The sequence below is a fragment of the Botrytis byssoidea genome (genome assembly GCF_014898295.1).
Source record: "Botrytis byssoidea strain MUCL 94 chromosome Unknown BBYS_003, whole genome shotgun sequence".
Lineage (NCBI taxonomy): Eukaryota > Fungi > Ascomycota > Leotiomycetes > Helotiales > Sclerotiniaceae > Botrytis > Botrytis byssoidea.
In genome coordinates this window covers 1,003,644-1,018,426 of record NW_024065844.1, presented here as the reverse complement: position 1 = coordinate 1,018,426, position 14,783 = coordinate 1,003,644, and the positions used below count along the sequence as shown (strand labels likewise).

The window sequence follows — 14,783 nt, the reverse complement described above, 5'->3', positions numbered from 1 at the left end:
TTTTTTATTTCAAAATATTATATAAGTTTATTTCAATTATCTCAATTTTGAATTTCAAATTATAATATCGCTTTTTCAATTTTTAATTCAATTTTCTATATAAATAATAAAAGCATGCACATAGTAGGGTCGTGCACGTAGCAGGGATATCGGTTATCGGTCCCGAGATAGATAATCTTTGACTAAAAAATCTGCAAGAAACTTAAGTTTCAGTCTTGGTAGTTTGTGCTTAATAAGAATGAGATTTTGCTTCGAAATCTTTATCGGAGATATCGTATATCTCCTAGCCATTAATCGAGGACTGTACTCGTAAGAAGCTTACTTGCTGTTTCTTAGGTGGGCATTATTATTTTCCAATGAGGACAAGTTGCAAACGTACGGCAACGGCCATAGATAGTTGTTCTGTATCAACTCGAGTGGACCATTGCCGGTATGTAATTGTTGGTATCAACTTGGTTGATAAGTGTAAAGTACTCTAGCTTATCATGATTGTAATCGTTCTTGATCATTATTAAATATGGGAAGCTATTACTAAGTACTTATTAAGAAGCGCTAGCACCTCGCTTGCTAATACAGTACCCTCTTATATCACATGATCGATACCCCGATATTAACATTCAAGAATACTGTATGACTGCATGGGACGAAGAAACGTGCGTGCTTTCGAATGGAGTGGGAATACCCAAGAAACGTGGCTTCATAAAGGAATTGCGAGGGAATGCCGATCAGGGACCACGTTGTCCTTGAGAAACCGACATGGAAATGTCTAGTACTTTCTCTACGCTCTGGTACTATCTTTTCGATTGTATACTTGATCCTCGCCTATCAACATTCATGAATCAACCTCGCGAACTCGCACAATGGCAGCATTTAGCCTCCTTAATACCGTCGCGATCAATCAATTGAAGCCGACCTCCCTTGTTGCATGTCGTTATCGTCCCCAATATCTCAGACTATCCGCCTAAATCTCCGTCTCTTACATAATTTTCAAGCAAGTTTTGTCTGTTGGTGTTCTGGGGCTAGTTCATAAATTCTCAAGTCACCCCAAGCACTTAACTATACTCGTCTGAAGTGGCAAAGCTCCTATAGGGACAGCTAACAATATAGGTTGTATCTATGACGCTGTATTCTCCGGCCAAGCTGAGCTTAGAAGTCGGATAAATTCTTGACAACTTGGACATTGAGAAATTTCGTACAGGAGAGTTGGGCGGGAAGTCAAATTTGTGTATTGGATTTAGCTATATTGGACTGTAAATATCCAGGGTCTACGGTGTACTTAGAAGCATGTTGATTTCCTGTCTCAAAAATCGGGGTTTTGTTTTTTTACTTTTAACTTTGGAATTCTTTTTCTCCTCGGCAAATAACTCTCATACCCTAAAATTAGAAGCTAATTTACTCTCATGTCCCTTAGATGAAATGTTAGATTCTATAATAGAATCTATCCATTTTAGGCTAGATTCTAGCTGTTTTAGGCTAGATTCTATAATAGAGGGAGGGTAGCTTCTATATGAGAGGTATAGATTCCAATCATTTTAGGCTAAATTCTATTATGTATTATTTCTTCTCCTTTGATTTTCTTTTTTATGGAATAAATTCTATATAGAATCTATACTATAAAATCTAAAGAGCATAATAGTCAATCACCTCTCAATTTTAAAGTATGAGAATAGTCAAACGGTAAGTTACTCTCGTAGCACTAAAAGTCTAAAATCTTACTCTCACGGAGTCTCACCGCACTAAAATTGTTGTAAATTTACTCTCATACCACTTGGATTCTAGTCTCTTATAGCTAGAATCTATATATAGAACCTAGGATTACAAGCTAGAATCTAGCTTTCAATTATAGAATCTAATCTATCAAATTTAGATTCTAGGCTTTCAATATAAATGTTAGCTTTATAATATAGATTCTAGCTTTCGAATTTTATGAATTCTAATGATAATGTAAAGGAGAAGAAGGTGGTGGGGCCCGGGTCATAGAGTAGCCCTTCGCATATACCACAGAATAGTCACCATAATGTAGCGCCTCTGGCGGAGGAGAGAAGGGGAAGGCTCTGCATAACGCTTCACAAGATATACTAGAAATTGGGTGGGAATTGACTATCGTTTCTAAACTATACAAAGAAGAACTATAAATACTAGCTACAAGAAAGGGCCACATAATCAGCACAAGGTTTCGCTCACAATAAAAATCATAGATTCTAGCTTGAAACCTACAGAATCTAGCTATTATAGAATCTACGTAGTGCGAGAGTGAATTCCGATCAATTTTAGTGGTGCGAGAGTAGATAAACTCACTTTTAGTGGCATCAGAGTAATTTACCGATAGTCAAATCATATTCGAAGGGTATGAGAGTAATTTGCCAAAAAAAATCTATGTATGAGTTCATCTACTTGAAGTCTGAAGACTTATCAATGAAATTAGAAACAATTGAAATTCTATATTTCTGTTTAAATGAGATTAACGAGGCATAAAAAATCAAGCTTTTTTCATAAAGAAACGAGTCGTTGAATCAGGTGTATTGTTTAGAGCTCATAGTTCGCTTATCGTTATACATCTGATTTACAAATTGTTTCAAAAGGGGCTTGATTTGATGAATGAGAGCCAGTTTTTGATTGGTCTATCAAAGCCAAATGTAGGCTGGCTACATCCCATGTCTGCTACCTTTGTCATTCGACGCCATAGAAAATGAGCTCGAAGGAATCTGGTGTTTCGTCGATTGCTTTATTAGTTCTGGAGTTGGTATTGTTGTTTGTATTTCGGAGAATCTTGGATTCATCTTCTAGATCATTCGACTCGACCGTCGTTTCACACATCCACTGACCAACACCGACTACGAAATCAGAATTTGAAACTTCGAGATAGTCTCCTGGATAATTCGTGGGAAGTGAAGTCATGGATTCACTGCTCACATTCCAAGAGCTAGTAACAGAGTTTGGAGGAGGTGAACAAAAGTCTCCGTGATACAAGCTGATTTCAGAACTTCTCGGTGTATCAAATGTATCGAAGCTTTTGTAGCTCTGGCAATTATCGAGATCTAGCTTCGAGCTATCAATAGATATGGAAGGATCAAGCCAGATTTCATGAAATTCATCGCATTGCTCGCATTGAGAATCAAAAAGCTCGAAGTCCACGAAGTTGAGTCTATCGTCGAGATTAGTCGACACGTCGATTATTCCTGAGAAAGATCTCGATGTTGATTCTTGAACTTGTCCAATATTATAATCATCTATTGATGCACAGGGATCAGTAAATTATCAGTAAATCAATATAAGGCATGGCATCATACTGTAATCACTCGTTTTGGCATTGGAACTTCGATTCCTGCAACAATGGTTCATAGAGCAGCTCACATTATCAAGGGATGAGAACAGCTCATGATCAGAATTTATTTTATAATCGCTGGTATGTAACGGGAAGATAAAATTCGATATTGGCTCTTCTCTTCTGGAGTCTTCTTGTCGACCTTGAGGACATTTAGGGTTTGGAGACGCTTGGTCGAACCGCGGTGAGTTTGGATTATATTTGCAATAATGGCAAGGCAATCTCTGAAATTGTGTCATCTCCATTGATACGCAGGTTGTTCGAGAGTAATTTGGTTGAAAGTTGCAAAGAATAAGTAAAAGTAGGAAGATATTATGCACAATGGGCTGCTTTTATAGCCATCTTACCTCTCTCACAAACGGACAGTGGCCTGTAGACTGGAGGCGGTCTTCTGTTTAGAGGTTAGATATTCGCAAGCGGCCTCATCACCGACTTTGAACTTATCGACGTATTACATCTGCAAGGTGTGGCGGCTGACCCGAACGCGGGGTGGTCCGAAGGTGATTTTGTTTCTTTCTGTAGGGCTGAATTAGAAGAAGGCGGTCTTTATGAAGTTCTATTTAAAAACACCCCTACCTAATTACTAAACCCACACCTCTTTTCCATCTGGTGTCGCCATGGACAGTGTGTTTCTATTACTTGATATCGTATACCTATCACTCACATCCGAAGCTATGCGATGCCCAATTATATTTCAGGATGGTATATATATTTCTAGGACCGCCTTCGCTTTCTTGCCTTGGGCTGACATCTGAATCCCGACCTAAAATCCCACGGAATTGAAAACGTCCATATCAAAATAATTTAATCAGTCTAACATAACATCTTCTCACATACATACACCCACTGAAAAACTTATTATCTATCTTGAATATCTTGTTTCTTATTGTTTAGTGAGATCTTTAACAAAGCGGTCCTCAGGAAGATCAAACAACCGAAGGAGAGCAAGCACCATAGCTTTCTTATGTCATACGCTTCAAGACTCGAATAGAATCACCCTTGCCGATTCCATGTCAGTGATTATTTCTATCGACAGTCAATTATCATTAATGTCATTGATTTAGAACACCTCAATAGAAAGAACGCTCACTCTTCTCTTGAGGAGCTTTTGCACTCACGTGACCGATATTCATGAGATACGAGCTGCCTCTCTCGATCATTCGTCCTCATCATGGATGACTTCTTAGATACCACAGGAATTGGTAAATCTACTGGAACGACCAATTATATATGCTAATTCTCGTAGATCTGAATAACAAATCAAATCTTTCTATTTATATACAATTGATTACCTTCAGAAAAGGCTCGGCGGATGAAATAGTCATTGATGTACGAGAAGATTCTCAAGTCGAGACTGCTCGATGTCTGTCCAAACGGCTGGACTTTCGATTTCGCTATGCATATGATACTCGCAAAGCCACTATCACTCGGAACTCATCTCTTCATACTTTGGAGGTATCCGACCTGTACAATTATCAGACTGATTTGCAAGGATCGTTTTATCATGACTTGATAATTGATACCGGAGACTCAAACATGGATGTGAGTATCTCTGCATACCAAGATTTCTTAGCACCACTACCTGAATTCTCGGGTGATTTCGATGCATTTGCGCAAGATATGGGACTTTCAGATGAGCGGTCCGCCAACATGCAATTGAATGATTTGGACCTGGACAACAACACCTTTGGTACTTCTACAAACTTTCAGATCGAGTATAATGGCGACGAGAACCTGCCAGATTGGTTTGATCTGGTAAATATTGTGGACCAAGATCACTTTGACCCAGACACCAACATGCTGGATGATACTCGGCTCGACAATAGTATTTTTGAGAACGCACATGAATCAAGCGAAAGTCTTCAATTGGTAATAGATACTCCGGTCACTAGCGGAATTCAGAACTCTATAACCGATATACCAGCATGGAGAGACACACCTTCAGCTTCTGTGGCAGTACTAGACATACCAACACCTCGACCTCTTAGTCCTGTAGAGCCAGTCCACAGTGTGCCATCAAAGAATTCACAGTCACAAGGAATCGACATTGTTGTCAAACCTATTCTGAATCGAAGCGACTCTAGCCTTGGCAATACACCATCAAGCTTTCAAGAAGGGGTTTTTAGTTCGACGCCCGGTTGTTCGAGTATGCAAACTACCTATGGATCTTCACCTCATCGTATGGGCCCTTTGGACTCCGCCACACGTGCCAAAGCCAATGCTGTAAAAGCTATAGGAGCTTGTTGGCGCTGTAAGTTCTTACGAAAGCCAGTAAGTCCACCGATCTAAATTCCCTTCACTTCAGAGAATAATTTTCTGTAATACGATTTGGTATTGTTTTCCTTCATATTCATCAGGGTTGCTTGGTCAATCTTCAAAGCTACCATTCCCATGAATGATAACGGGTACTGTTATCTTGAGATGTGTGTCGCAACACTGGAAAAATGTGAAGGTCATTTTTCTTTGACGTTTGGTTTCTTATTACTGTGCATGGCTCTCCTATTCATCAAAATTTGTTCGATATTTACTCAAAGTAGGTATCTAGAAGAAGTAGCTAACATTTCAAAGTGCGATGCACAAAACTGTTGCATTCAATGTAAAGGGAAGCAGGGTGGACCGTGGCACAGTGTTGGATGCAAACGTGGCGATATCAAAAAGAAAATGCTCCCGATATCATTGTGTTCCGAAACAGCCATTCAAACACGGGATGCATCTACATCGGAAATATACAAGCCATGGCTTTCTGCGAACCAATGTCGCATCGAGATATCCAAACGTCGCAAAAATGATTTACGTCCCGAGATTATGAACGCTTCACGCCCCACGAAAGTTGGTCAATTTCTTCAAAATTTGGCAAGTAGTAGGCCGCTAGCCGTTGATCTACAACGAAACAGATCATCCTTGTTAGCAAGATTCAAAGATACTGCACCAGCTGTATTGGAGCCGCTTGATGACTGCATTTTGACCATACTTTGGGGATTTCTCAATTGTGAAAGTGCAGAAAAAGCACTTCATCCCTGGATAAAATCACACAATGGGACCATAGAAGATTTTATATTACTTTTACATTCTGCAGCTATATATCAGGCAAGTTTTGAAAGTGTAAGTACTAGCATTATACATTCCTTATGACTCTAGCTCATATGAATTTGCAGAATCAACTAATTGCTTACTCACTCACCTGTCTTCGCACTTGCGTCGAAGCTCTGCACATCTACACATTAGGGGGCTTCGAGAATTCGCATGAAGCATGTGAATCATCTGTTTGTAAGGTCGATTGCATACGGGATCTTGAATTACAAATAGAACAGTACCTGGATGAACTATCTCGAGTTATCTTTCTGAAAGAAAACATGCGAAACCGATTCTGGTGGCTGTCAGCTTTCTACAGTCTTTGTATTCAGGGGGTTGTTCGACAAGCATTAGTATTATTATCCTCTAATGACCACAACGAGACATCGAGAATTGAGAAGTCGAGTTCTGCACAATATTTACACATTGCAATTCGGTTATTCTCTGTGAGTTCCGGCACACACGATCCGCTAATTCAAGACTGGTCTTCTCAACTTGCGTTCTCATCGGCTGGAATCGGAGCGCCAAGTGTCGAAGATTACCAAAATGCTCAATCAGCGATCAATCAATCCCAGTGGAAGTTACAAGGTATCAATAAATCTGGTAATTATCTGAAGAGGCTGTTCGAAGACAATGGGGGTCCTCTCGCAGAACCCCACGACGAATCTGTAATACTCACTATCCTACCCGAACCATATCTTCCCAAAGCCTTTACTTTAGAAACATGTAGCCAACTTCGCGCCGATTGGGATCTAGCTCGATGCAACTATACGAAGAATTTATTACAAATTGTCAAGGATTATGGACACAGCTCAAAAGCGTATACTGATGCGGAAGAGAAATGGGGACTAGTGGAGGCTGAGTGGAAAAGGGTAAGCGACGAGGCTATGACGAACACCGTTAACCAAGCGCACAACGGCCGTGAAACATCAAAGCCCCTTCTTCCAGAGAGATAGAGCGTTTTGAGTAAGTTAATGGAATACAAATGTCAGTATTACAGTCATTAACACGTTGAAGTGAGCTCCCAAGTGAGAGGGTATCAAACTATCTTATGAAAGCCTCGGGAATACTGACGTTAGATGCGACGCTAGATGTCGGGCATCCTCGAAATTGCTTCCACCTCAAATTACCCCGCCCAATTTCCGATTTCATTTCTAGCATTCTTTGCCCACTCTCTCTGCTTTCTCAAGCGTCAATTACGCCGCCCTCAAAGCCGAGTCTCTCTCGCTTTAGCCGAGCAATGATAAGACTTACTGGACGAGATACAATCTGAAAGAAAGAAAAGCACCTAAGTTTTCAACCCGTTGAAGTCCAAGAGAGGTAGTAATGCCGATACCCCGCGAAAACCTGGTTTCCAAAAGTTCTGTATCTGACCCATCAGTCTGCGATCAACAACTTATGAAAGTTCAAACAACCTTTTATTCAGCACGAGGTCACCGCAGTGAGCTCCCATTTGTGGTTAAAGTTCTATACTTTATTTTCATCAATCCAGATGGATGATCTGGAAATATCTGAGAAGTCAACATGTATCTGGAGAAATGGAAGATCTGAAAGAAAACTCGCAGGTAGAAGGGCCAGGAGATACGCATCCACTACACAAAGAACGCGAGGAGTTGATCCCAGTATATCCATTAAGATGGGTTTAAAAAGCTACTAGAGACTGGCCGATCTGTGCTTCCTTTCGGACGTTTCCAAATCGATTCTTTTTGGAGGTTCAATCCAATGGGTGAAGGGAAGTTGAGATATCAGAAACTCCCAATGTGTAGACAAATATGAGGAGATAGCTGGCTTTCTCGTCTGCTGTTATATACGGGAGATATAAACATCGGTGATGAGGAGTAAGATTCAATGTTACATGTATGGATGAGGTGGGATTGCGTATGAAAGCTACAGAGGCAGGTAGCAATGAGTATTTAATGAATATGAGGATACTCAACCTTCTTGATGCATTACTTATGAAGATACAACAGCGCGCTATCAGGCGACCAACATTTTCGTATTTTTGGCATGCTTTTCACATTGCTACATACCTACACATACATTCACATGATCTATCCCTCATTTCATCCAATTCTCCATTAATTAATTTCACATTTCACGCAAATGAATCACCATCGAATCAATCAACCAACCAAATGAAGGAAAGAAAGAACTTTAAGTAGGTAAACAAAGAGAAGTGAGGTATCTCATTAACAAACATCCCAATCAAATCTTTCCGAGAGAGGAGTCCCCATCCAAATCTCAAACCTCACCCATCTATCTAATCTCAGTAAAGTACAGCTAGACCATTATCAAAAGCTCCTCGCCACGTTCTTTTAAGACTTTTGCTAGTGAGAAACGCCCGACTCCTTTTTCATACATATACTCATTCATATTCGTACACACATATCCATGACGCCATATCAAAATATACTCTCGCCCTCCCAACTGTCCTCTAGAGGAATCCTATATCTAAGTATCAGTAGCGGTGTCTAATCCCCTTTTCGCATGCCCATAACCATGACCATGACTATGACCGTGCCCATGCCCGTGTCCGGCACTTCTAGCCGCCATCTCCCTTGCCCTCTTTTCCGCATTCCCAGCAGCCTGTGCACTCTCATGAATAGATTTTCTCTGTTCCATCACCTTCGCCCTAACCTCTTCCATAGCACTTCCCCTCTCCTCTTTCAATCTTCTTCCCCTATCTCTCCTTCCCTTATCCATTTCTAGAGCCTTCGTCTCATCTTCCGCAACTCTCCAATTGCGACCGCGCATTCCACTTTCTCCCCACATACTGACGCGTTGAACTTTCTTGAGTTTGGAGATTCCGTAGAACCAGACGATGGCGGCGAAGATTCCACACCAGCCTGACACGCCTAAGAAACCAAGGTCGGATTCTTCGATATGGTTCTTCAAGTTCATGCCGTACAGAGCAGCGATGAATGCGCCGGAACCCATACCGAGCGTTCCAATCGATATTTTGAGCTCGAGAAGCATGAGGGAGTTGCGATTGGCATCGAGGATAGCTTTAACACTGTAGATCTTTAGATTAGTACTTGTATAACGGGAGGGGGTTAGGCGCTCTATAATCATACATTTCTTCAGTGTTCCTGATGTTAGAAACTAAATTTCCAGATTCTTGGACAATTTCGTCGCAAAGCTTGTGGTAAGATTCCAACAACATTTCAACTTCCGTATGATCATCCTCCCCTCTCTTCAGATCATGGTCTTTTTCGGTAAGATACATAGCAGCTAGATCGTCATCTGCCTCCAATAACTCATCAATCGAGTCCCTGACCAATTTCGCCTTCTGTTCGAATGTGCCGAGTTTCTTGGAATAAATAAGGAGGTAGCGGAGCTTGTCTCGATCGATATCCTCTTCTAGCTCCTTCAGAACCCTAACGACTGGTTCTCGAACCGTTTCAAATTCCTTTTCCAAGCCAGATGTGACCGAGATGAGAACAGCTTCGAGGGCGCGAAATTCGTATGGAAGGGCACCGGCAGATACAGAATTTTGCTTTTGGCTGAGCTTTCCTTCTAAATCATACATGAAAAGCGATTGTGTATAAGTATCAGTAGAGCCATAAGCGTCGAAAATCAAGACTCTGTTTGACTTTATGAGGACTCGAAGATGGAGGAGGTTGATGAGGATAGCTGAAGGACGAACGAGGATATGCGGAAGCGTACTCGAGTCGATTTTTCGAAGATCTCGAGGAAGCAATCCATACTATACAAATTAGTATTGGCACTCTCAAACTGTCTGGGAAGAAAGATGCCCTGTCCCACCTTAGCAATAAGCTCGCTCTTCTTGAACTCCCCATTCACCAGAACCACATTCCCATTCTCATCTAATTCTGTGCATCGTAGTCGAGGCTCACTGGCAGCCTTTACAGATACGGATCGTCCCAGACTAAACACATCTATTTCTCTTCCATCCTCACTGAGATGTGGTAAATCGTCCGGTTGTAAAGGTTTTCCATCCCTTTTCGAGGACCAAAGCTTGAATGGCCATTTTCTTGCGCCCGTGAATATTCCGCGACTTATCTGTGAGCGATCTTGAGTCGCAGATTTCTTGCTCGATAGAGTTACCCGTTTGGGTTGAGTGTCATTTGAAGAAGAATCCGAGGTGGCCAATCGCGATCCCAGAAATTTCGGATTTTGTAACCCAGCTTCAACGGTCGCTCTACGCTGTAGTGAAGTTGAAAGTGGTCTCCGACATGACCTCGAAGGATAATTGTATCCTAGGCTAGAAGCTGGAACATGAGGGGCATGATCCAAAGAATAACCTTGTCTTGGGTTGGAACTGAAAAAACAAACGCCTTCAGATTGTGCCCGCAGGAATCTCAATAAAGATGCTGATGGTACATGGTTATGTATATGTGACCGCATAGCAGCTGAAAAGAGCTAATCCGACCGTTTACGAATCACTTGCTGCTTCATGAGCCTTATTTTGAACCGTTGATGGCGTAAATATATTTCTATCAAAAAAAAGCTTGGACAATACAAATATGCAGATCTAAGTATTACCACGATCACGTGAATTATTTATCTTCTACTTCTTGATTTTCGAATTTGAATCTGCATCATAAAGCTTTTGAAAATCGCATAATAATTTAGGTATTGGAAGGCATTTGGCTATCAAATCTAGACTTAACGCCTAACCTTAAGCAATCAAACATTGAATACCGTAAGGAAATCCTCGATCAACCTAACCTTCTTGTTATCATTCTCATGCTCATGACTACTTCTGAAGCGGAAAATCTCTTCAATGATCCAAGGATAAGGGTCTTGATACGGAAGGTCAATCATCAGAAGCATGGTCATAAAATGCCTGTTTGGATCAGCATTCTCGAGAGAATATTGAAAAATGTCTTCATCAAGCTTATGATTGACGCCAGCATACAGTAAGAGGTGCATGACCTCGATTCTACACTCTCGAACAGCTTTTTTATAACCGATAATAGCTGCCTAGATTTCTGTTAGCCATTACCTTGACACAACTCGTTTTCAGGGGAGTAATACCTCTCCGCTCGTTGACGCGAGCCAATCAATACGTGCTCCTCCCATAACTAACCAAAATAAGAACTTGACGGCTTCCTCATCCCATGGGCCCATTAACAGTGTATGGGGTATCTCGGTACCTCTAGCAACATTCGCATAATTGCGAATACCCAGGTCGAATATTTGTTCTCTTTTCTCAACCAAACCTGGCAATGTTGAATCCATTGTTTCGGAGGCACCCGTTGTATAAGAGACATTCATTCTTTGAAAGGCATTGCGATACTTGTCAAAATCGTACTCAAGCAAGTCAGCCGACGAGGCATTCTTAGGGTCAATACCTTCTAAATTGTCCCCATGGTGAAACGCAACCATCCCAAGAGCAAGCGGAAATGGACGTTCTAGTGCGTATTTCTGGACCCATAAGTCTTGCCCCTGGAGAAGCATTGGCAATTTTGCCCAGCGAAATTTCAAGATAGTAGACTAAGTTCATATCGTCAGTAAATTCCTGGTCTAGCAATGATATCTAGGCCTACCTGTAAACTGCTATTGCCACTATAGTCCAAGTCCAAACTTGGATCCAACAGTTGCCCATACCATTTATCCCAAAGTGGATCAAAAGCAGCAATAATAATCTTGTTATAGACAGCAACACTACTTAGTTTTCCTCCTATGACTGGACTACATGCTGGCAAACTCAAGTTCCAGCAGCCGAAGAAAATCTGCTCGAGTATCTCCGTTGGCAACTTCTCAAGTTCCGACATCTTACGTCTCGATTTGATGTTCTTCAAAGTGCGGACTTTTGACTCCCGAAGAATAGAAGTGAAAGACTTTGACGTTTGTGATGCGACCTTTGAGGATTTCTTCTTGAGAGGCCTCCCAGGTGGTCGTTTCTAGGATTTGAAGTCAATTAAGCTAGTTCGATATGTTTATTTTATCATGAGAGTCCATACCATGATCTTTCTGGCCAGAACAGCAGATTTGCTGGAGTCACGAGTATTTTTTCCCGGAACTTTGATCGGTGTTCCAGCCATGATTTGATGGGATGCACCTATGCTCCATGTAGTCCAGCATGAATCCTGATGTTAGGTGCAATGGTGTATCACTGGCACATATTTATGGTCCGGCAAGAAATAAACACAACAAGATTCACTAAATCGTGAAAGTATAAAAGTAGTGCAATTTACATAGTGAATGAAAGACGAGACCAATCATTTTTTATTTTGCAACTCACCGCTTTCATTATGCCGGTTTGTCGATGGCGGTGAGAGTCAAACATAATCATCTACGAGTGGGCTTGAGACGAGAGTGATAAACATCTTTTGAAGCCCGGTATAAAGGGCATGTCAATAGTGACTTTGGCGACAAAGGGTTAAAGAGGACGAAATATCCATCGTCATCGCTTATACCATCATCCCGGGACTGGGACGACTCCAAGAACATTCATCGGCTAACCTAGAACAATCATGATGTCGATATTGGAAGAAGTGTTGTTCGGCGATTAGACAACGAGAACAAGGCACGATCGAGTAGAGAAAGCAAAGCCCCAAGCATCACCTCCAGTATCGATTCTCACACTGGAAATGCATGTTGCTCAAGCTAAGTTCAAGTTCTCAGTACGAGGAACACAAAATACCCCGCCTCGGGAAAGCTACGCTAAAGACCCTGCATACATAAGTGTGCGGTAGCCTACATCGTACAGAACGCCATCATACCTCGCACGCCTTGTGCACCCTATCATTCATCCACCGGAAAATTATCTGGCTTTCAAAATATTTTAGTTCGCAGAATCATCTTTGTATTACATGAATCATTAATCTTCAAGCGAGGTCGATAGTTCTTCCGTCACCAGTCTTCTAACGGTCAACTTTGAATGCTAGGCTAAACCCAAATGACCAATAACTCACACCCTATTTATTTAGTTGAAGATTCCCTTAACTTAAAATCATTACTTGAGACAATAACACTAAGCAGCAATCGAACAATCAAACGATTGAACCCCAATGTCTTCTACCCCTGACTCCAGCACTCACCCCCTCATCCTGACCCATCCTCCTCCACTTAATCCAGCCTGGGAATCACATATTCCTCATCTCCCAGCGCCTAGTACCTCCACATCCCCTGATGTCCGCAAATCTGTATACAGTCAAAATTGCATCAATCAAAACACCAGTCTTCTCCGCACTTCTCTTGTTCACCTAACTCAGAACATCCTCATAACCAATGCTTCTATCCCTTCACCATCCGGCCACAAGATCCCTACTCGCCTCTACACTCCCACTTCCGCCACCAACTCCGCCTCTGTTCCCAATTCAGATTCTCAACCACTAATCATCTATTTCCACGGCGGTGGTCTTTACGTTGGTGATCTCGATTCCGAAGATCTAACATGTCGCCAACTATCCCTGTCTCTTTCCGTCCCACTCCTGTCAATATCCTACCGCCTACTCCCCGCTTTCACTGCCGATGATGCTGTCTCCGATGCGCTGTCCGCTTTCACCCATCTCTGCACTGAATTCCCATCCCGAAAATTCGTTCTCGTGGGAAGTTCGAGTGGGGGACAACTGGCGGCTATCGTCGCTTTGACTTTCCTTCAAAAGGGAGACGGGATTGAGAGAGAAGGAAAACGGATACTAGGAGTTATTTTGAGATGTCCAGTAACGTGTGATGCTACGGATAACGGGACAAGTATCCCAGAAAAATGGAAAAGTATACACACGAGTATGAAAGAGGAGTTCTATACAGAGATATTAAACAAACCGGCTGTGACGAGAGAAAACAGAGTCAAGGGGTACAAGATGCCTTTGGAGATGTTGACGGAGATGCCGAGGCTCACTGAGGCATCCAAACCTGTTGGAAGCGATCAAGAAGACATCAATACAAAATGGTTCATACAGCTTTGTACTAACGACATATATTATTCTGACGGGTTGTGTCTTGCGCTTGGGTTGAAGGAGAGAGGTCATAGCGTGAAAATTCGAGTAGAATATGGGTGGCCCCATACGTTTTGGTTGAAGGGGATGGTATTAGGAGAAGCTCAGAAGACCGAAATGGAACTGGTTAAAGGGGCGAAGTGGGTTCTGGATGGACTGGGGGGAGCTGACACCAAATCTTCAGACACAGAAAGATTGGGTGGAATGGAGTGTGGAGGCCAACCTTTGAGGAGAAGGTTTGAATAGGGTTTCTCAATATTCGTGGATATCTTAACTCGGTTATGAAACGCTCGTACATTTAATGACACTGATACTTTGCTTTTTCAATTCTCATTTCTCATGACTCCAAGAGTGATGAATAAGATATACATGCAGTTCCAACACCTTACAGGTTTACTTTGACGACTTTTTGTAACAGCATTCAATCAAAACAATAAAATTCATCAGATCTTCAAGAGATTGAGGAAACAGTTTCA

At 41.8% G+C, this 14,783-nt stretch overlaps 5 protein-coding genes across 5 annotated transcripts; 2 read left to right on the top strand and 3 right to left on the bottom strand.

Moving 5' to 3' along the window:
- Positions 1-2,670: 2,670 nt before the first annotated feature.
- EAE97_001755 (uncharacterized protein) lies at positions 2,671-3,570 on the bottom strand (the record flags this gene model as incomplete). The annotated part of the gene is made up of 2 exons (XM_038872266.1): positions 2,671-3,230; positions 3,291-3,570. The coding sequence occupies 2 exons, from the start codon at positions 3,568-3,570 to the stop codon at positions 2,671-2,673; spliced, it is 840 nt and encodes a 279-aa protein (XP_038736824.1).
- A 503-nt stretch (positions 3,571-4,073) lies between these two features.
- Positions 4,074-8,263, top strand: EAE97_001754 (uncharacterized protein). The gene is made up of 7 exons (XM_038872265.1): positions 4,074-4,337; positions 4,390-4,527; positions 4,572-5,596; positions 5,894-6,427; positions 6,481-7,363; positions 7,415-7,717; positions 7,779-8,263. The coding sequence occupies exons 2-5, from the start codon at positions 4,497-4,499 to the stop codon at positions 7,351-7,353; spliced, it is 2,463 nt and encodes an 820-aa protein (XP_038736823.1). The 5' UTR covers positions 4,074-4,337; positions 4,390-4,496; the 3' UTR covers positions 7,354-7,363; positions 7,415-7,717; positions 7,779-8,263.
- Positions 8,264-8,848: 585 nt separating this feature from the next.
- EAE97_001753 (uncharacterized protein) lies at positions 8,849-10,765 on the bottom strand (the record flags this gene model as incomplete). The annotated part of the gene is made up of 3 exons (XM_038872264.1): positions 8,849-9,410; positions 9,472-10,103; positions 10,163-10,765. 3 exons carry the CDS (start codon positions 10,763-10,765, stop codon positions 8,849-8,851), a joined length of 1,797 nt encoding a protein of 598 aa, XP_038736822.1.
- A 282-nt stretch (positions 10,766-11,047) lies between these two features.
- On the bottom strand, positions 11,048-12,408 carry EAE97_001752 (uncharacterized protein; the record flags this gene model as incomplete). Its single annotated transcript, XM_038872263.1, has 4 exons — positions 11,048-11,344; positions 11,399-11,857; positions 11,911-12,267; positions 12,328-12,408. 4 exons carry the CDS (start codon positions 12,406-12,408, stop codon positions 11,048-11,050), a joined length of 1,194 nt encoding a protein of 397 aa, XP_038736821.1.
- A 969-nt stretch (positions 12,409-13,377) lies between these two features.
- EAE97_001751 (uncharacterized protein) lies at positions 13,378-14,553 on the top strand (the record flags this gene model as incomplete). Its single annotated transcript, XM_038872262.1, has 1 exon — positions 13,378-14,553. The coding sequence occupies one exon, from the start codon at positions 13,378-13,380 to the stop codon at positions 14,551-14,553; it is 1,176 nt and encodes a 391-aa protein (XP_038736820.1).
- Between the last annotated feature and the right edge of the window lie 230 nt (positions 14,554-14,783).